This window comes from Mugil cephalus, chromosome 9, assembly GCF_022458985.1.
Source record: "Mugil cephalus isolate CIBA_MC_2020 chromosome 9, CIBA_Mcephalus_1.1, whole genome shotgun sequence".
NCBI classification, from domain to species: Eukaryota; Metazoa; Chordata; class Actinopteri; order Mugiliformes; family Mugilidae; genus Mugil; species Mugil cephalus.
Window position 1 is genome coordinate 13,385,984 of NC_061778.1, and position 19,386 is coordinate 13,405,369.

General features: G+C 44.3%; 1 protein-coding gene across 3 annotated transcripts in view; it reads left to right on the plus strand.

The window, feature by feature from the left end:
• The window catches only part of arhgef12a (Rho guanine nucleotide exchange factor (GEF) 12a), a 33,736-nt gene extending 14,496 nt beyond the window's left edge, over window positions 1–19,240 (plus strand). Inside the window, exons 3-41 of one of the 3 annotated variants that reach the window (XM_047593988.1) lie at window positions 242–333; window positions 1,910–1,975; window positions 4,426–4,524; window positions 5,589–5,638; window positions 5,840–5,897; window positions 5,998–6,170; window positions 6,351–6,428; window positions 6,774–6,893; window positions 7,356–7,463; window positions 7,602–7,736; window positions 7,893–7,994; window positions 8,100–8,210; window positions 8,329–8,427; window positions 8,600–8,642; window positions 8,921–9,026; window positions 10,283–10,420; window positions 10,533–10,565; window positions 11,226–11,340; window positions 11,435–11,540; window positions 11,632–11,835; window positions 11,920–12,058; window positions 12,149–12,181; window positions 12,268–12,419; window positions 12,615–12,761; window positions 13,011–13,096; window positions 13,845–13,970; window positions 14,122–14,236; window positions 15,221–15,321; window positions 15,550–15,627; window positions 15,780–15,855; window positions 15,977–16,144; window positions 16,252–16,339; window positions 16,431–16,508; window positions 16,607–16,701; window positions 16,835–17,035; window positions 17,127–17,363; window positions 17,483–17,709; window positions 17,821–17,896; window positions 17,993–19,240. In XM_047593988.1, the coding sequence (XP_047449944.1) occupies window positions 242–333; window positions 1,910–1,975; window positions 4,426–4,524; window positions 5,589–5,638; window positions 5,840–5,897; window positions 5,998–6,170; window positions 6,351–6,428; window positions 6,774–6,893; window positions 7,356–7,463; window positions 7,602–7,736; window positions 7,893–7,994; window positions 8,100–8,210; window positions 8,329–8,427; window positions 8,600–8,642; window positions 8,921–9,026; window positions 10,283–10,420; window positions 10,533–10,565; window positions 11,226–11,340; window positions 11,435–11,540; window positions 11,632–11,835; window positions 11,920–12,058; window positions 12,149–12,181; window positions 12,268–12,419; window positions 12,615–12,761; window positions 13,011–13,096; window positions 13,845–13,970; window positions 14,122–14,236; window positions 15,221–15,321; window positions 15,550–15,627; window positions 15,780–15,855; window positions 15,977–16,144; window positions 16,252–16,339; window positions 16,431–16,508; window positions 16,607–16,701; window positions 16,835–17,035; window positions 17,127–17,363; window positions 17,483–17,709; window positions 17,821–17,896; window positions 17,993–18,003 (4,270 nt within the window). In that variant the 3' untranslated portion in view covers window positions 18,004–19,240. Of the gene's footprint in view, window positions 1–241; window positions 334–1,909; window positions 1,976–4,425; window positions 4,525–5,588; window positions 5,639–5,839; window positions 5,898–5,997; window positions 6,171–6,350; window positions 6,429–6,773; window positions 6,894–7,355; window positions 7,464–7,601; window positions 7,737–7,892; window positions 7,995–8,099; window positions 8,211–8,328; window positions 8,428–8,599; window positions 8,643–8,920; window positions 9,027–10,282; window positions 10,421–10,532; window positions 10,566–11,225; window positions 11,341–11,434; window positions 11,541–11,631; window positions 11,836–11,919; window positions 12,059–12,148; window positions 12,182–12,267; window positions 12,420–12,614; window positions 12,762–13,010; window positions 13,097–13,844; window positions 13,971–14,121; window positions 14,237–15,220; window positions 15,322–15,549; window positions 15,628–15,779; window positions 15,856–15,976; window positions 16,145–16,251; window positions 16,340–16,430; window positions 16,509–16,606; window positions 16,702–16,834; window positions 17,036–17,126; window positions 17,364–17,479; window positions 17,710–17,820; window positions 17,897–17,992 lie in introns of all 3 variants that reach the window. The other 2 variants (XM_047593987.1, XM_047593989.1) reach the window with 2 other exon arrangements.
• Window positions 19,241–19,386: the final 146 nt, after the last annotated feature.

Below are 19,386 nucleotides of genomic sequence, written 5' to 3' on the forward strand. Positions count from 1 at the left end.
AGGAGGTCCTCCTGCCACATTATTCCCGACGCTGAAATGAACGATTGTTGGTTCTTTCTGTAGCTGCAATGCCTCCTGTATCTTTCCGTTCTTACAGTGTATAGTGAGACGCATGCATTACAGTGGCTCGGCCTCTATAAAATGCTCCACACAACAGAGCGCAGTGTTGTATTATGAACACACACGCTGGACAATGTGCTGTTTAACTACCTGGGTCTTACAGATGTTTCCCCTTTTCCAGAACAAGCAGCATTCTCACTAAAGACCACCCCCCGGATAAGAAACCCAAAAGTGACAAACCCACGCCATCTTCCAATGAGTTTGACCCTACAGGTAACTTCCCTCTTTCATTTTCAGGTTCCAGTTTCTCTTATTCATGTCTCTTTCACACACTCAAGCGCTGTATGCGACACTGACTGCCTCATAAGTTTCTTTCTGTCACTCTCGCCTATTTCTGTGTATTTTTTATCACGCGCACACAGACGCACAAACCAAGTGTGCAGATGACAGTTTGCACAAGGCATGCTGGGATGGTGAAGAGTGTTGTGTGTATCTTGCTCATGTGCAGTTGTCAAAGACTAATGTGTATCAATCTTTACTTGTGTGGTCTGACCTAAGAGAACTGTTTGGAATCGACAGCTTAACATTTAGTCTTTATTGGTGACACTTCATTACAGTGCATTTCAGTTAACCACTGCAGAAACATATTTTGCATTACATGCTGATTATCTTAAGCAGATAAACAAAGAATGGCTTGATTAATGGAGTGAAAAATCTCCAGCTGTGTGTATAATTCTCACACGGCCGTCGTAGTTTTACATAAATCTTTTGGTTTTGTGTGCTCAGAAAACGGTTGGGTGGTCTCGGGCTTGCACAGACACTTGAGGGACACAGAGAGAGAGAGTTGCTAAGCCTGTTATGCACTCAAGTTTATGGCAGGGTGAGGGTGTTCAAAAACAAGCGAGTTTGATATGGTGACAGTGAGATATGACTGAAGCTTCTGTGTTCATAATAAAACCGAAAATCCTCTGCGCCACATGGTGGCTTATGATGCAACGAAACACAGACAAGATTTGTTTTCCCCGCGGTTACACAAGGCCTCGCTGCCTGTCTGTGTGCAGCACCACACTAAAATCTTCTTACCTACTGAGGTTAGGACCGTGTTTGGATTGATGCCTACGACCTCATATCCGCAGAGAAGCAAACCGGTCTTTATGGATTCTCCTTTGATCGTTATTTGTCATGAAATGTTGCATGTCTGCATGATGTGTACTACTGCATGCCCCTTTTTATTTATCTGCCAGTTGCATGAAGTCATTAACACCGTTTTCCTAGATTTTCTTCTGATTGTACCTTTTCTGTTATCATTTTTGAAGTGGTTTGGGTTGATTAGGGAAGGACACGAGTCGAATCAAGTCCTTTATTTCCCGTAAAGGCTTAAATTGTTGTAGAAATAAGGCTTATTTTAATTATTAAACCAATTACTTTAGGCTCCATCTCTTAAGAAAATTGGGGTGGATAGTCACACCCAAATTTACATGGACCATATGTAGTTTCTTTATGCTACATATTCTTTATAGTAAAATTGATTGCACACTGAATTAACTGGGGCCTTTTATGTTGTAAATGTTCAGTTAAACGATCCATTCATGGAGTCGCAAATTTAATTTAAACAAATTGCTAATTTTAGTGACACCTATCCAAACCATTATGTTTTATTTAACTGCCTATTTGTTCATTTAATTTTTTTTTCTTCTCCCATGATTGTTTCTCCCTCATGATTTTCTCTTTCCTGTTTTGTGTTTCCTTTTCCTTGTGTTGGTTATTGTTTGTTTGTCTGTTTGTCTGTTTGTTTGTGTGCTGCTGTTCTGTCCGTGTCTGTGTTCTGCCTGGTGGGGGCTGTGAGCAGAAGCTCTGGTGGTGCAGAAGAGTGGCAGCAGCAGTGTGCTAGCAGAGGGGAAGCCTGAGTCCTGTGGTAAGATGCTCCTGCTAGGATTGGCCGGTGCGACAGCTGCATCGATTACGTGCTTCCGATCCGGGTGTGAAATTGCCACTAGCTGATTGTTTTTCCACAGATTACCTGCAAATTTGTATTATTGCTATTAAATAAACTGACTAAATGGTCGGAGCGTTGCCCACTTGCCAAAACGTAAGGCGTAATAACCATCGCATGCTAATATAACAGTCCTGCACTAGATCTTAGCTTCATGACGTTTCTAGTATTTAGCATTAATTCACTAGTAACTGTTTTCAATGACTGAGAGAGTCAGTCTGTTTTCGTTTTGGAGGCTGTAGTTTGCAGACACACGTTTCTTTTACATTCTAGTCAGTGGGCTAGGCTAAATAATCGAAACACGCCACAAATTACATCCTGCAGAAAGATCCCACCTTCCTTATGCTGTTCAAACATTTAAACAGTCACAAGATGGATTTAAATGCATCCATTTTCAGCATCACCACAATTTTAGGCCGACTGTGTGCACAAGTGTAAAATCTTGGCAGCGTGTCTAAGCTGGTGTATGTAACAAATGAGTAGTTAACATATTGATTTTGGATTAGCAGGATGCGCAGTTTACTTTCCTTCACCAGTTGACCCAGGTCACGACATCCATGTAGACGTATGTAAATTTTCAATTACGGGATCTATTAAGGGAACTCAATTAAGTTGACACGGGACAAATTACGTCCTTACAAGGACTTACTCATGCTCATAATAAAGCTAAACACCCACTGAACAATGGCTTTAGTGACTTGCTCTTGGCCGAGTCTCAGCATCCCTGCAGTGATGGAGCTTCGTCCCGATCGACTGCTCTCTCGTGGTTGTTACATCATTGCAGGTTTTCGCTGCCGTCGGACAACAATAAACGAGTCAGACGTTGTCAGATAAGGGGAGATTTCCAGCTAAATCGGTGACCTCATGTGCAGCGAGTTTACAAAACAACGTCTGAAGTCTGCTCTCGAGTCATGAGTTCCAGTTTCGGTTTATGACGGTCCACTCCCTGTCTAGGTCACAGGTCATCAAGATAACACAGAAATATCACATTCAGATAAGCACAAAACGGTTCCTTCTAGTCTACGTTTTGTCTGATATACGCTGTATCCTGATGATTTCTTCTTTGTGATCGTGGTGCTGCAGGTATTATCAGACAGTATTAAAGGTCAGTTTATTCTCTAGAGCACATTTCCTTCAGTGTATCGGGAAAGGGTGCTGATTGCAGATTAGTTAAAGCTCTGAATAAAACATTAGCTCAGATGGTTTAACCCGATCACCGATCATGTCAACGCTCCCGCTCCTCACCGTTTACCAAAGACCAACCTCAGGAACACTGTTAATCACGGGGCAAAGGACAAACATCTAGAGGCAAATTCACACCAGCTCTATAACCCACATGGCTTCATCTGCTTCCTTGTCACCCCCTTTTCCCTTCCCCCTCAGCTCTAGACCTAACCCTTCTCTCTACACCCCTCCCCCGAGCCTGGGGCTTTAGGTCCCCCCCCCCCCCCCCACCTACCAAACCTCTCTCCTTGTATTGGCTGCCCTTCCTTCCATTCTTCCAACCCCCACCCCTCCGCTGCCCTTATCGATCGACTCACCTCTCTCTGGTTGATGTTGCGCTGACCGGGAAATCTCAGACAAACAAAGAAAGCAGATCAAGGGTCATCGCCTCCCTCAGCCCGGGTCACTCATAAAAATCCAAGAGGTGTTAAGATTATCGGCAAAACCTGCCTGCTCTTCTCCTGAACCACACGGGACGACATATTTGTGCATTTTACATTCTTTGCATTGTGTTTTCTTTTGCGTGCGCTGTCCTGTCAGTCTAGTCAGTGTCGGCCAGGCGTGAGATAAGCTCTAATCTGCCATGCTAATGAAACCCCGCATTAAGAACCTGAAAAGTTACTTTTTTTTCCCCGACTTGTGAAACGACAACCTTTCGCCTGAAGTGTTTTTACTTCTTATTTGTTACTACTGACTCTTAAGCAACTGGAGGTAGGTGCTAGGATAGGGTCATGTTTAAGTGTGTCTCTAGACAATACACATACGTACACTAAAAACCTGACAGGACGTTCCCTCTGTCCGTATTCCCATAAAATATCTAATTTCTTAGTGTAAGTAATGGGCGGCAGGCTGTCTTTGTGGCCAGGGTTTGAGGTAGAGGGACGTCCGTTTACAGAATATGTAACACCTGATCTCTTTCCACAAAAAAGTTGATTTTTCTACCATTTAATCAACTGCAAAGTCAGATTTTTGTCACTCACAAAAATCCATCCACACAGCGCACGTCCTAATGTGACGACAAACACGGGGGCTTTATCTTTCACAGTGTTCCTCACTCATTCACCGTGTTAAATAAACTTCCTCTAGTGACTTCCTGCTCCTTTTGAAGACGCTCTTATGTCTGTCTGTCCTGTCTGTCTCACTTGCAGGTCTGGTCCATCGATGTGTAATCATCCAGAAAGATGAAAATGGCTTTGGGCTCACTGTCAGCGGTGACAACCCGGTGTTTGTGCAGCTTGTCAAAGAAGGTACGGTTGAGTCTCAAACTTAAAAGGGACGAAGGGAGGATATTATTTCAATGGCTGCTTCTTGTCAGCTGCCTTCGTAATGTGGATTTGGGCTCCGTTTTCATGCGCGAGGATCTCCCAGATGCGAGCGGTAACCGGCTCTCGGAGACCTCCGCCGCTTTTCAGGCTCGTGACGTCACCGACTGAATGCTTTATTTCCTCCTTGGTAGTTTCGCTGTAGCTGCAGCTTCTGCTTTATTATGAGGGGGAATTTGACAGGATGCTTCTGTGGTCCCCCGGTCGTCTCTGACTGCGCAAGGGCCACATAGGCTGCTGCCAGGTAACAGAAAACAAACGAGTGCAGAACTGATGGAAGACTTTCACCGCGCTGCCGTCAAGGCCTGGCAGTGTTTAACTATCCCTATACGGCTTCCAGTTTGTGCTTCTGTTACTGACTCAGTAGAAAGAGCAATCTACTTAGTTTCATCTGAATAATTTATACAACTTCTCTGTCTTTTTCACCGCATTGTGCACTGAGAAGCAAACATAATGAATATCTGTAGTAGCGTGCTGCGGTTTACTGCTTCCCTGACAGATCACATCTAATATGGAAATATGTTCTAGTGAGTTATCAGTCACGTCTGTCCTGATTTTAGACCCACTGTTTTTGGATTGTGTTTGTAGTTCAGTGTCACGAGTTAAAATCTCCACACTGACACAAACTCCAAGAGCCCAAATCTGTTTTGGTTCACAGAGTACTTTGCTGCTGACTACAGAGGCAGACATGGCTCTCATAATAACCTGTCTCATGCCCAAATCCCTTTGTTTGGGGTGGAGCTGTGAAACAGGTCCTTCTCGTAATATAACCACTGTTATGGTTTTGTCAGAATAGTCACTTTGCTACATCTGGTCTGTCAGGGTTGTATAGTGTAACAGAAATATCAACAATTGCATCACGAAGCTGTTGTTTCTTTTTGTTTTTTTTGTACTTTATTTTCTCCCATCGATTTCTTTCTTCCATTAGTTTGATGTCGTTCCTTCCATTTTCTGTTGATTTGATGTTCTCTGTCCTCTGTGTTTGCCAGATGGGGCTGCAATGCGGGCAGGTGTTCAGACAGGAGACAGGATCATTAAGGTACCGAGTTCATCTATTTCCATGTCCTAAAGCTCCTAATGTCACCGTTCTCTTCTCAGTGTCTGATGCGGAGGCTGTGGGCTGCCACCTACTGGCCACTCAGCATCGCTGCACTGTCTGTGGTTAAAATGTTATGTCCTAAAATGAATTTGTGCCTAGAAGGTTTTGGTTTTGTTAATTCTCATCATTTCTCTCTTACAGGTTAACGGGACCCTTGTTACACATTCTAACCACATTGAAGTGGTGAAACTTATCAAATGTGAGTTCCTGTGTCTGAAGTTTAGCCACGTTTTCAAAATAACATTTAAACTAAAACTGAATTAAAACAAAATCCAATTGTCTTTGTTGTTTAATTCTAGCGGGCTCCTATGTGGCCCTCACAGTGTTAGGGCGCCCTCCAGGGCTTGCCCAGATCCCTTTGCCCGAAGCAGAGCCTGAAATGTTGGGCGTTAGCATATCATCTCCAAACTCTCCGGCATCAGAACGCCCCTACAGTCCTCAGGACCGCCTCTCCTCTCCACAGCCACCATGGGTACTAGAGACATTCATCTCTCTCTGTCTCTTAACAACATCTCTGTTTCTGCAAAGTTATTTTTAAACGCAGCTATATTTTATACACCTAACATATGCTCGCATTCTTATCATCATCTGTATTATGAGCCACAGTTCTTTCTTTCTGCTTTTCAACTTCCCTTTTCGTTTTTCCCCACAGGATGAGAGCAGCACTGTCTGCAACCAGAAGGCTGACATCTTGCAAAAGAAGCTCTCAAAAGAGCAGCAGGAGCTGCAGGTTAGCATAACAATCACTGTCACTTACCGTCTTCCCTTCTAACACCTCTTCTTGTAGGCGGTAGTGAGGTGGTTTCCCCTTTTATTGCACAGCTACATAAACCTAAATCCTCTTTAAGGTGCCTCTGTTGAAAATCAAAAGTATCACCTCTCGCTTGTCTTCAAAAAGAACAATGTTTTGGGTTTGGAGACGACGTGCACGCTCGATGAGACTGCTGTTACTCATGCAGTACCTTTCTAAACATTCACTGCAGCATCAACATATGATATATTCTGCTCGACTGATTTTGTACCAGCTGCAGCGACCTACTGTTCCTGCTCTGATTACTCTCCTCTTTCCGTCTAGGCCATGAAGGAGGAATACAGCAGGAACCCCTCCCCCAAACTACTGAAAGACATCCAGGAAGCTAAAAAACACATTCCTCAGCTGCAGGGTCAGCTCCTCAAGGCCACTGGGACGACACAGGTACCAGCCAAATTTAGAATATCCATAGAATATCTGGGGACTCTGCTGGCAGCATCCTCTGTATAATTTTGTGTACAACGTTTAGACCTCGTTCCAGACAAACATTAATCCTAATCTTGTCATAGGATTAGGCTTCCTCTGTGGGAAGCCACTCTTTTGTGTCTGTGTTACAGCTTATTTTATGCACATCACTCACTGAGCCGTGCATTATGTATATCACCGTATTAGTCTGCTGTATGTGAATTCTAGGCATATTGTATGAGATTACACTCTTGAAATATTCACAAATCCATGTATAGACTGATATATGGTTAGCTTTGTTTGTAGCCTGAGCTGTAACATAGATAGATAGATAGATAGATGGATAAATAGATAGATGCTATAATAATCCCAAGCTGGGAAATTTCAGGGGAACGTCTCTTGCTGTTTATAATCACTAACAAATCCTGCATGTATCCTCAGGATGCTGTTCCAGGTGGTGATGCAGAAGACAGTAGCTTGTTTGAGACAGAGCGCACACTAGCCCTTAAAGGAGACAACAGTACAGACCTGTCCTGGAGCAGCACTCCTGTAAGTTCACAAGCTCCATCCCATTCATTTGCATGAGCTGAGTCAGATCTGTGTACGTTTTCAAAGTTTCTGGTGAATCTTTGTAAAATATCGAGATTGAATGCGAAGGTAACGCTTTGTTGCACGCCCACCTTCCAGATATCTCGCATTTTCGGGCACGTTTCTCCAGAGAGCCAGTTTCAAAGAGAGTCATCCTGCCCCAGCCCAAAGAGCACACCCAGGAACAGCCTCAACTCCTGCCACTCCCCTGAGACAGAGGACGCCACTGACCTGGTAGCCACACTGTTTGGCATCTACTAGTTCTCCTCAGAATAATGATGGACTCCCCTCTGCTGGTGTACACTGATGTTTGACAAATGTTGGACCACGGGTGGGAGTTCAGGGGAGTGTAATCTCACAATACGCTGTTGTTTTTTGCTTTGTCTGCAGGACTCTCTGTCTCCTACCACAGTCAGCAGTCCCTCCTATTCCCGCCTTGTCTCGCAAATCATTGGAGCTGAAGATGATTATTTTGATTCAGACCAGGAACAGGTATTTCTTCACAGCGTAACGTCAACATCCCGTCATTCGTTATTCATTAAAAACTGCAGGGAGTTTGAAATACCTGTTTCAACCGTTGCGCCGGCTGTGTTTCAGGCAAACGGCCAGTGTAACAGCTTTAATAGTATTGAGCAGCTCAAGTCTCGCCCCGCCCACCTCGCAGCCTTTCTGCATCACGTCATCTCTCAGTTCGACCCTGCTCCTGTGGTAAGAGACCCTTCCTTCACGCGTTGTTAAGCATCATTTATGTATTAATTTCATGCTTTTATAGCATCCTGGCTGACTCTGAGGTTTCTTTTTTTTTTAATCTTTGTGCCGTTCTCAGCTGTGCTACCTCTATGCTGACCTCTACAAGCAGACCAACTCCAAAGAGACCAGACGGGTGTTCATGGACCTCCACAACTTCTTCATTGACCGGGGAGCAGTACGTCTTCTCAGTGTTTTTGTTATAGTAAAACACACGAGAAAAAGTCTATAATTCTTTGTTTGTTTGTCTTTCTTTCTTTAATGCCATGCCGAATGTTATGTTTCAACATTACTACAATCCTTCTCTTTTTTTGTTGTTAAATGGAATGTTTTTTTCATTTTCATTGCAGCATTTAAAAGTTACCGTTCCTGAATCTGTTTCCTCTGATCTTGGTGAGTATTTCTTTCGTTGCTTCTTTTGTTTAGTTTGGTTGTGTGTCCAGAGTCGCTTTCAGGCGGTGATATTTTTCATACTTTTGCACTTCTATAGTTCATTGTGTTGTCATTGTTTTAATTACTTAGTCAGCCGTGCACACTCTTGACAAACGTGTTAGGAAATCAAATGCTCTAACGGTTTGGAAAGCATTACTTAACTCTAGTACCACCTGTTTGGTGTGCGCGTCACGATCCCTCTGCGCTTTTGTGTAATGTATGAGTGTGTGTGTTTGCAGATCGGCGGCGGACAGAACTGATCCCAGAAGAAATTAACAGGCAGCATGTTCAAACACTGCAGGACTCTCTGCTTCCTGACATTCAGAAGAACCTTGAGGACTTTAGGTAAACTTTCCAACTGTGAATTTTTAGTTTCGGTTCTGAGCATATTGTCAGTTCAACGGTTCATGCAAGAATAGAAAAGAAATCAGTGTTCACTCGATTGCTCACTCTTTTTAGTCAGGACTTATATGAAGCCAACAGTCAGTCGTTCGCCGGTGTCGGGTCATTGATAGCCTGATAGTCTCTGTGACTACAGTGGTTCCAGTGTGTCCTGCACCGTTGGCACTAGTTGGACCTGTCGGCAGCTTTGCAGACCATTCAGCATTTTGAAGTGGAGCGTGTCGGTCATACTTTTTTTTCTGGCTGGCTGATCAACTTGGATAACCACTGCCTGAGAAGAAAAGTGGATGTGACAAAACACAAATTGCAATCCAAATTTAATTACGCCAATATTTTCATTGTTCCAACCGGGCCTCGAACCGGCGACACTTTCCCTCTCCCTCTATCACTTTACTGAGAACTTGTAGCCTCCTAGATGAGGATGGGTACAGATACTTTGTACCATAACGGCACCAGTGCTGACGCAAACTGAAAAGCAACACCGATTTCAGTGACACTGGATTTTTAGTGATTTTTAATTGCCACCCCCTTAGTTATTTTCTTTCCTCCAAGAACTTTATTCAAAATTTGTAAAGTGCAAATATAAAAAAAAATGGATGGAAGTGAACCTTCAAAATTCCTAAGGCCAAACGGTCAAAAGTTTGGCTGTACTTCACCTCAAAAGATGCAGACTCTGCAACCTGCAACAAGTGCTCAAAGAAGATGTTGCGCAGGCTATTTTATATTAATTAATTTATTTATAGTTATTATTTATTTATAGTATTTTATAGTATTTATAGTATTTATTTATAGTATTTAAATTATTATTCTGTTCAACTTGCATGTCACAAAATGCCTTAAAAATTAAATAAAAAGGCACAGTTTCTGCCCAAAATTTGTATGTTTTCCATTCATTAAGCACCGCTCCAGGCACCATTTAATCACTGGCACCGTTTCAAAACTACTGTTTTGGTACCGGTACTGGATAAAACCTTAACGATATCCACCCCTACCCAACTAGTAGTTCTTCCAGTTTCTGCTTTTCAATGACAAACACAAACCATTGCCACCTGGTGGATTAAAGAGGTATTTCCCTTCACCAGGCACAGTGGTGCAAATGTGTAATGTGTGTCAGCGTCCGCCTTTGTTGCCTGTAGTTCTTTGATGTCCATTGTTTGTATCCGTACTCTAAGGCAACCTGATCTTTTTGATACATGCAGGCAGAAGCGCAGTATGGGCCTAACAGTGGCTGAAGTTGAGCTGGCCAGACTGGACCACGAGAGAGGCAGAGACCGTGTCACTCTAGAGCGGGAACGCTCATACGCCGAAAACATCATTGCCAAGATAGAAGATATTCTGTGAGTAGCGCTTAATTCAGAAATATATAAAGACTTTTGTTTGGCTACACATCCACACAATCCAGAACTCCCTCTATCTCTGTTTAGTTTCTCTTCTTTGTGTTGTTTACAGGTTATCGACTCAGACCACAGAGGAAGAGAAATGGTAAGAATCCTTATTTATTTGCCCTGTGGAGCATATGGTTAATTGATAAGAAGAGCATTCCTTAAAACATGTGGTGGAGATTATCTGGGGCTTCAACAGCTCTCATGGCCTCTCAAACCATCTGTTTCTTCACATTGCATTTACGGTCCATCATATGGCTCACAATTATCTAATAGAATTATCTAGCCGTGGCTTATTGTATTAGATTTTTTGACTACTTCAAATTAGTAATAAAAATCTTTTACGGTATCAGTGTCAGTGGCAGTATTTCTTCATCTTTGAAGTACAGTCTTTGATGTTTCGACTGAGAGTACACAACACCAAGATATTGGCGTCATCGTGGCCCCGCTCTGCAACCCCCACGCTTTACAAATTAAGCACTCGGGCATTCTCTTGAAGAAAAACATGTAATTTATGCACTATGTTTATCTTAAATTATGCAAAAGTGCGACTGGTTGAAACAGTCCTGTTTGAAATGCCATATGGTCGCAGCACAGCCCAGATGGTTTGTGTAGAAATTGTATGAGAACGACTGGCGTGACATATGGTACAAGTCACAATATGGATACTTGTTCTCTTCAGATTTCAGCATTGTCTTGTTTTGTTTATTATGATTCAGAACGCAGCTCAAGTATTTCCACTTGTTTTTTTTCTGTTCAGCACCACAATGCAGTATGTTATCTATACGTACATGAAGCACCTTGGAGTGAGGGTTAAGGAACCTCGCAGTCTGGAGTCCAAAAGAGTCCGGATCAGCTTTCTTCCCAAGATTAAGGTACTTCACATGCATCTTCTACGCTGAGCATTCCTCCTCTCCCTTTATCGCCTACATGACACTTTGCCTTCTCTCGTCATTTGATGATCTACAGAAAAGCATGAAGGCTGAAAAGGAGGGAGAAGAGAAAGTTAAGAAAAACAGATTTCAAAGTATCCTTGCACCTCAGCGTCGGCCCAGTCGCATCGAAGCAGCTTCAGGTAAGTTGCGACTGTTAAATGAACCAAAGTAGCGTCAGTACTTCTGAAGCTTTTTTTTCTTTAGAAATTCTGACGTAAGTTTTCTCCTCAGTGGGTAAAGCCCTGGACAGTCGCCCCCGGCCTCAGAAACAGTTGTCTCAGCCTTCGTTGGGGGCAAGCGACCACGCGGAGGCCGTCCGTCTGAGAGGCAGCCAGTCGAGCGAGGGCTCCGAACTCACGCACTTCATGGCCGTCAACACTTCATCCCCAATCAGCGCCACCTACAGCTCGGACAACAGCCGGGACGCTGAAAGTTGTGAGCTGCGAAGCGAACAAATCAAACTAGAACATTAGGTTGTGATGGAGGAATGGTTTCTAACTCATTTCTCTGTCTCGCCAGGTGGGACTCCAACCTCAGGCATCTCCAGGCTGAGTGACGGCCCCCAGCCCGACCCTCTGGAGGGGTTGACGTACGCTGCTCCAAACTTTGATCTTTACAGCCTGGACCAACTACAAGAGGACGACAGAGAAAGCGACAAGTGCGTTTGTCGTCACATTTCGCAACACGATTGCATTAAGATTTCTAATTTACGTCATTGATTTCCCTGTTGATTTTTTTTTTTTTGTAGACCTCATGAGGGAACACCAAAGGCCATAAGAAGGTAAACACTCAAAAGAAATAATGCTAATAAAGGTAATGGGGAATTTATTAACTAGATTAAAAGCTAACGTTTCTTCTTTGCCATAGGCTTGAGGGACTGGGAGCAGCTGATGTCCAGAGTGAGGACGACCAAGGGACGGACTCCGAGCACGATCCCCCAAACTGGCAGCAGCTGGTGGGACGAGACGTCCTAGCGGGTCTGAGGCCTCACGAAATCAAGAGACAGGAAGTTATTAACGGTGAGAACTGAAGTGAACTGAAGCTACATTTAATTTTTTAAAGAATGTAGCAGCTTTTCTGTCTCTTCTTTCTGTCTCACAGCTGTGCAGGGGAGCATTCGCTGTGATCCAACCCAAAGTCTTGTCAAATGTACACTATGTTGAAGCGCGTACAGAGCTGCCATCTTGAATAAACGTCTTGCATTGTGTCTGCAGAGTTGTTTTACACCGAACGAGCACACGTGCGGATGCTGAAGGTTCTGGACCTCGTTTTCTACCAGAAGCTTTCCAAAGAGGCCATCCTGCCTCCCGCCGACATCAAGAACATCTTCACCAACCTGGAAGAGATTCTGCAGCTACATGGTAAACACACAAAAGCACCAGACACACGCACCCGTCTGGAATTTGCCATAAAGTTTCATGTATGCATGACTGATGTCGAACCATTAAGATGGAGTAGCACGCACCAAAAGAAAGGAAGCGTGAATTAAAATAAAGCTGAACTACAGCAACATACACATAGACCATCACATTGTCATGACGCATTCTTCGTATTTGTTATCTCAAAGCACACGCTGACTACCCGGTGCTGCCTTTCCTTTTGAATTTCAGTTTCAATACTTGAGCAAATGGTAGCCGTTCGGAAGAGAAATGAGTCTTCAGTAATTGATCAGATAGGAGACGACTTGCTCTCCTGGGTGAGTACAATTCTCCGTCCAAAATTGTATTTCCTCTTTCAAACAATTTCTTATATTGAATACATTTCAAGATGACTGATATGGTAGGGAAAAAAAAAAACAGTGTGCACAAAGAAATTGAACTGTTGCCCTGAAATTGCTTCATAGCAAGAGGGGGTTGTTGACGCTGGTGTGAGATTGCTTTTCTCAGCCATGGTCCTGTTATTTTTTGACATGATGTCTGTACACGAATGTGGCTTTGTACAGTTTATATGGGACGGAGCGGGAATTATTGGCTTTTTTTCTTACCCTTCACATAAAACATGGCATAGTTGAACACCTGCTTACCCCCTGTAACAAGAGGTGTCATGGCAGGGGAAGCAAGTGGGGGGGGAGTGTTAGCTTGTTCCTGAGTAAACGGTTATGTCAGACAGTGCCCCAGATTTGCCTGACATTTCCGCATCTCAGCATAGTGTGTGATGTATCGGATGTGCGGTAGCCCCGTAAGGGCTCGCAGCCCAGCTCGTCTAAAATCGCTCTATGGGGGATAAGTAGGGTAAACGGTCCCCTGAGGGTCTGAGCATTGATCCCGTCTGCGCTGAAATCTAAGCCGCCTATGAGGACGTAAGCCCGGCCCCCCTCTCTTCCGGGACTCGCTGCACTGATTAAATACTGGACATTTCCATGGCAACTGCCCCCTGTCCCAGATCGCTTGAGTTACTGTCCGTCTCTGCTCCGTCCGTCCGGTCTTGTGTTGGGTGGTTTACAGTTCAGCGGCGCAGAGGAGGAGAAGATAAAGCAGGCCGTGGGGACGTTCTGCAGCAACCAGCCTTTCGCTCTGGAGATCATCAAGACCAAGCAGAAGAAAGACTCCAGGTTCACGTCGTTCATTCAGGTACTCGCATCATGCTCACGGGTTAAACCACTTATATATAGATCTGTCAACTGAATGGCAGCCCGAGCTACTTTTAGTGCGGTTCACTCAGGATTTATGTTTCTGCTAAGGCTGTGTAAGTGCACCCAACTTGTGTTTTGTTGCTTTGCAGGAGGCAGAGAGTAACAGACAGTGTCGCCGCCTGCAGCTTAAGGACATCATTCCTGTAGAGATGCTACGACTCACAAAGTACCCCTTGCTGCTAGACAACATCGTCAAGTACACAGGTGCTGTAGTGTTGCCTTACCACAGCTCTTACCACAATTTGTTCATGTTTTAATCACCACATCTCTAAAAGCTACACACACAGTCAACTTGCAACAACAGATAAAGCTGTTATTACAATCTTCAAACAATCTATCAGTTATGTTCTTAGTTAATTGTACAATGAATGGCAAAATATCCCAGTCACGAGTTTATTCTGTTGCACGGAAGAATGGATATACACAGAGAAATTACGCTTTTAAGCCCCTGTTACACTCATTATCTTAAAAAAAATACATTCAGTTTCCATCTCCACTGACTTGATAAGCGATACTTTATTACATCTGCAGCCTAGGATGACTGTACAGCTCGCCGCACCAGTGCAAGCGTCTGAAATATCTTTCCTGATTATCTGATCGAAATGAATTCACAGCCGCAGCGTCGCTGCTTGTGACCAACTTGAGTCGACTTCATTGTTATTTTCTCCAGCCTTTCTCCCGTGATCCTCTGATCAATTACAACCTACGAGGCAGTTAATGCATTGTGGAAATTAATTTACTCACGTTGCGAGTATCCATGGCAACCAGCCGTATCTCATTTGAATTTAACAATCCGAATCCATTATATAAAAGTGGAATTCGACAGTATCATAAAGTAAAGTCGTAAGCAACGCTCTGTGTGGCAGCATGCCAATTATTAGTAAATTATAGCAACAAATGGAGAGATAATCAGTTTAATGGCGCTGGAGTGATGGTGTACATTTTGGGAAATGTCACGCCCATTATTCGGTTCGTTTTATTCTTGGCTGGGGTTTGGGTGTCACACTGAGAGAGTGGACTAACGATAAAGTATGGCCAGCCATTATGGGACCATAATGCCCCCCTCTGCTTTATCATAATTTTTGAGAATGATGGTGTGTTAATGCTCGAGAGAAATACCAATTTGTCAGACGGCCCCCAGCAGAATTAAGGAGCACTAATTCTATTTGATTTCATAACATCTTTTAGACAATGCTGTGGAAAAGGACAAAGTTAAGCAGGCAGCAGACTGTTGCAGAAAGATCCTCAGTCACGTCAACCAGGCTGTGAAGGAATCTGAGGACAAGCAGGTACGACGTTTTGTTAAATCCCCTTTCAGTTTTATGCAATATCCTAGATTTCTTCTTCCTCCTCCTCTTCTGTCTTATCGTATGTCCTGCTTTTTTTTCCCCCCAACTCGCTCTGCCGCAATTTATTTTTTCACTCCGTGCTTTGCTCCCCAGGCAGTGGCTTCCTCTTAAAGAGCACTTATTTATCCTTTTTTTTCCCATCTCCGTTTCTCCATTTCCTTCCTCTAGAGGTTGGAGGACTATCAGAGAAGATTGGACCTCTCCTCTCTAAAGCAGACGGACAACCCCATGATCCTGGAGTTAAAGGTGAGTAATCTGCGCGAGCCATTTAGCTCCTTTTAAAGCTTACTCAGTTCTTGTGCGCCCACATCTGCAAGATAAAAAAAAGCACTTTGTGAAAGTTGACTTCATGCCCAGCAGCTAATATTCAAAAGCTGTTTTATTTTCCTGTTTATCAGAACCTGGATTTAACCAAGCGAACTTTAGTGCACGAGGGGCCACTATCGTGGAAAGTGAACAAGGACAAGACCATCGGTTCGTAACGGGTGCTTTATAAGAATTTTATCATCGCCGCGTTGCTCATGTGGCGCAGCGTTCGACTCCAGTTGCCCAATGTCTCATGTTTGACTGCAAGTTTCCTTTCGTCTCCTGTCAGAGTTGTACACGCTCCTCCTAGAGGACATCATAGTTCTGCTACAGAAACAAGACGAGCGTCTGATCCTTAAGTGTCACAGCAAAAACCTGGCAGGCAGCGCCGACACCAAACATATCTTCAGCCCCATCATCAAACTCAACACTGTGTTAGTGCGCTCCGTGGCTACAGGTCAGTTACCATGAAAATGTTGAGTAACGTAACTGAAAACATCACGTATGTGGCCTGAATAATATTCATCTCATCCCAAATCTTCTGTTCACCCTCTCTCCTGCCAGACAACAAGTCCTTCTTCGTTCTCTCCATGTCAGACAACGGAGCCCAGATATACGAGCTAATGGCCCCCACAGTCTCGGACCAGAGAACGTGAGACCAAGTGCCCTTTGATTGATCCATATCATTTTTATCGCTCCAGTCATTAAACGGCCTCATAACTGTTATTTTCCTACCGCACAAGGTGGCAGCGTCTGATCACCCATAGAGCTGAAGCCATGAAAGTCAAGCCTCACAGCGTCATACCGTTACCTCAGACCGAGTACGTTCCTCGTCATTATCGCTTCAGTTTGATCAGATCCGACGGTCGCCGGGGTTTGAGTTTGACACTAACGTGAAATGATTCTGCTTGTGTGCCAGTGGAGACCGAGACAGTGTGGAGATCATTCCGGCAGGTGTTTCCAGATTGGGCGCGGACCCAGATCGCACGTCCACCGGCAGCACGCAGTCCACAGGTATATACACGCAGCAGCTCACTTATTATTTTTCCATCCGCATTACTTCAATATTCCACCCTACTTTCATGTGAAGGTTAATCTTTTTTTTTTAATTATGCGACCTCTGAGAAATGTAATTATACCTCCTCAGATAAAGAGAGCAGCCCGGCCTCTCGAAGTGCGTTGCAGAGCTCTCTGCCTGGTAACAGTCCGTTTGAGGGGGTGAAGGCGGATGAGGACGAGGAGGAAGGATTTGTGAAACTGGAGATGCCTTACGAAGGGGCTGAGGATGGCAGGGAAGGAGACTCGTTCAACATGTTTCCCTCCAGGGCGGACGAAGCACTAAAAAGCTGTAAGCATGCATCAAACTTCAAATCAAACTGCTTCTTTTATAGTTAACTATCAGTTTTTAAATAAATCTTAATCTGTGACCCCCTCCTCAGTGGCAGCATTAAAGCAGGTGCTGGTGACCCAGTTGATGTGCCAGGGGCCAGCAGAGATAACCAAACGCTCCACAGGGGCCCGTCTGCTCAGGACCACGTCTCTGAGGACCCCCGTAGACTTCCGCGCGCGGGTGACGGTCCACAACGGCTCAGAGAAGAGCAGCTCCCAGACCGAGGACATGGCTCAGGACCTGGGATCTGGGGACACCGGCTTCTTTGACTCACCTGAGGATTATGGTGAGCATGCACAGTCGGAGCCGACTGATTTACAGATGCAGCAAACAATCACTGTAAGAACTGTGACGTCTTTTTCTAGGGCAGCAGCTTCAAATGGCTTCTTTTGACTCTCTCAGCAGGATATTTAGTCCTGGAGGGTTACGGCGGCACAGGGGAGAGCAGCACAGATGATGACATCTTGGCATCCACTACAGGGAAGCAGCTGAGCGCCTCGCAAGGCTGCGCTGCCGACTCCGGCATCAATTTGAGGTTTTCCTCAACCTCGCAGGCCGGGAGCCTCTCCTCTTTCAGCAGACAGGTCCTGTCTCACCTCAGAAATCTTCAGGCCAACCTCAGCTACCTGAAGGTACCTTACATTTGTTCCTCCTATCCTCCACACTTTACTCACTGTGTGATGTATCCTCCTAATGGTCGTTTTTATTGCTTGATCTGGTAGTAAATTGTTTTTCCCCCGCAGGAGGTGGAGTCCAAGTATAATAATCTAATACGCCAAAGGCCAGAGAGGTCAGCAGCTGACACAGATGGAAACAAAGGTATCTCCGACATGCTCCACAAATCACAGATTACCAGTTCTCAATATATGAATCTTTTCCCGTGTTTTGATCCTCCGTCTTAATCTTTTCCCTCAGATAAGAGATAGTGGAAGTCTGTGCCGCAGCTTTTGGCTCTGGTCCCAAAGAGGAAGTACCGACTCGTAGTCTGTTCCTACTTCTTGTGTCCTGGACTTTCTGGACGTCCTATAAGCTTGTCCTCTCACTGCTGAGCCCTCTAATTTTTTTTTTTTTCCATCGCCGTTGCCCGCGGTCGCCACAGAGAACGAGAGACTTGAGTGTGAGCAAACGTTTAAAGGGAGGAGTCATCTTTGTGATGCCGCGCCCCTCCCCACCTTCCTCCTCAGCACAAGGCAATCAGGGAAGTGGGATTGCCCCAGAACCTCACCCCTCTACCATTTAACACCCATTTCCCCCCCCTGAACTCCCTGCAAGAAAGAGAACTTATACCAAAATGTACAAAGATGTGTGTTTAGAATATATATATATGAAACACAAAAACAAGAAAAGGAAAATTTTAAAATAATGTATTAAGATTTTTTTTTTTTTATCCCAAGATGTATTTATTTTCTTTCTTTTTGTTGTTTTTTTTTTTTTTTTTAAAAAAGTGTTTCCCACATTGCTTGCATGCTTTTGGCCATGGTGTTAACTTTTTGGCTGCTTATCCTGCTCCAGTCGCACAGGGTTAGTCGGTGTGAGCATTGAGTGTGCGCTAGCATACCCCTGATGAACAGCAGGACTATATTCAGACTGGTAGAGGCCGGAGTTGCACTGGTGATGGATAGATCCCATTGTGTTTTAAAACCTCTTTGAATTGTGTCTAGAATTTCAGATAAATTCTAGGTGTGGTGTAAACTAGAATGAAGAGTCCGTAGGCTCTGATCTGGTCCTGTTGCATTTCTGTGCTGACTCCTTCGTCCTCCTCACTGTGAGAGGTATTCTGCCTCCTCTTCTCCTTTTGCGTGTGGTTCTCCCCCTTCTTTTTCCCTGTGAACATGTACGGGTGTGATCCTTCTTCTCTTCCTCGCAGCCCAGTTGCTTTCATGCTTATTTATCCCCCTCCTACTGCTCTATATGTCATGCTTCCTCATCCGCCTCTGGTTATCTTGCCCTGTTGAACCCGCCCCACCCCTCTTCGTCTAAAAGGAGCGGTCGTGCTCCCTCAGTGTCTGCTCTTGACAGAAATGCTGCTTCTTTCTGCTACTGTTGGCAATGCTGATCTGACTGCCTGATAATCTAATAATGTCATGAAGTTCAACATATACTGTAAAATGATTAGAAGGTTATGCATAACTTTACGAAATAAATGTGCCATGACAAATCCAACAAGGAAAAGTGTGCATGTCGTTATTGCATACGCTGACACTTTTTTTTATCCTCATGAAAAGATTTTACGTTACACAAAATACATTACATTGTAGTGTACTTATTGAATGACAGTTTCATTAACGGAGTAATGATTGAGGACCATT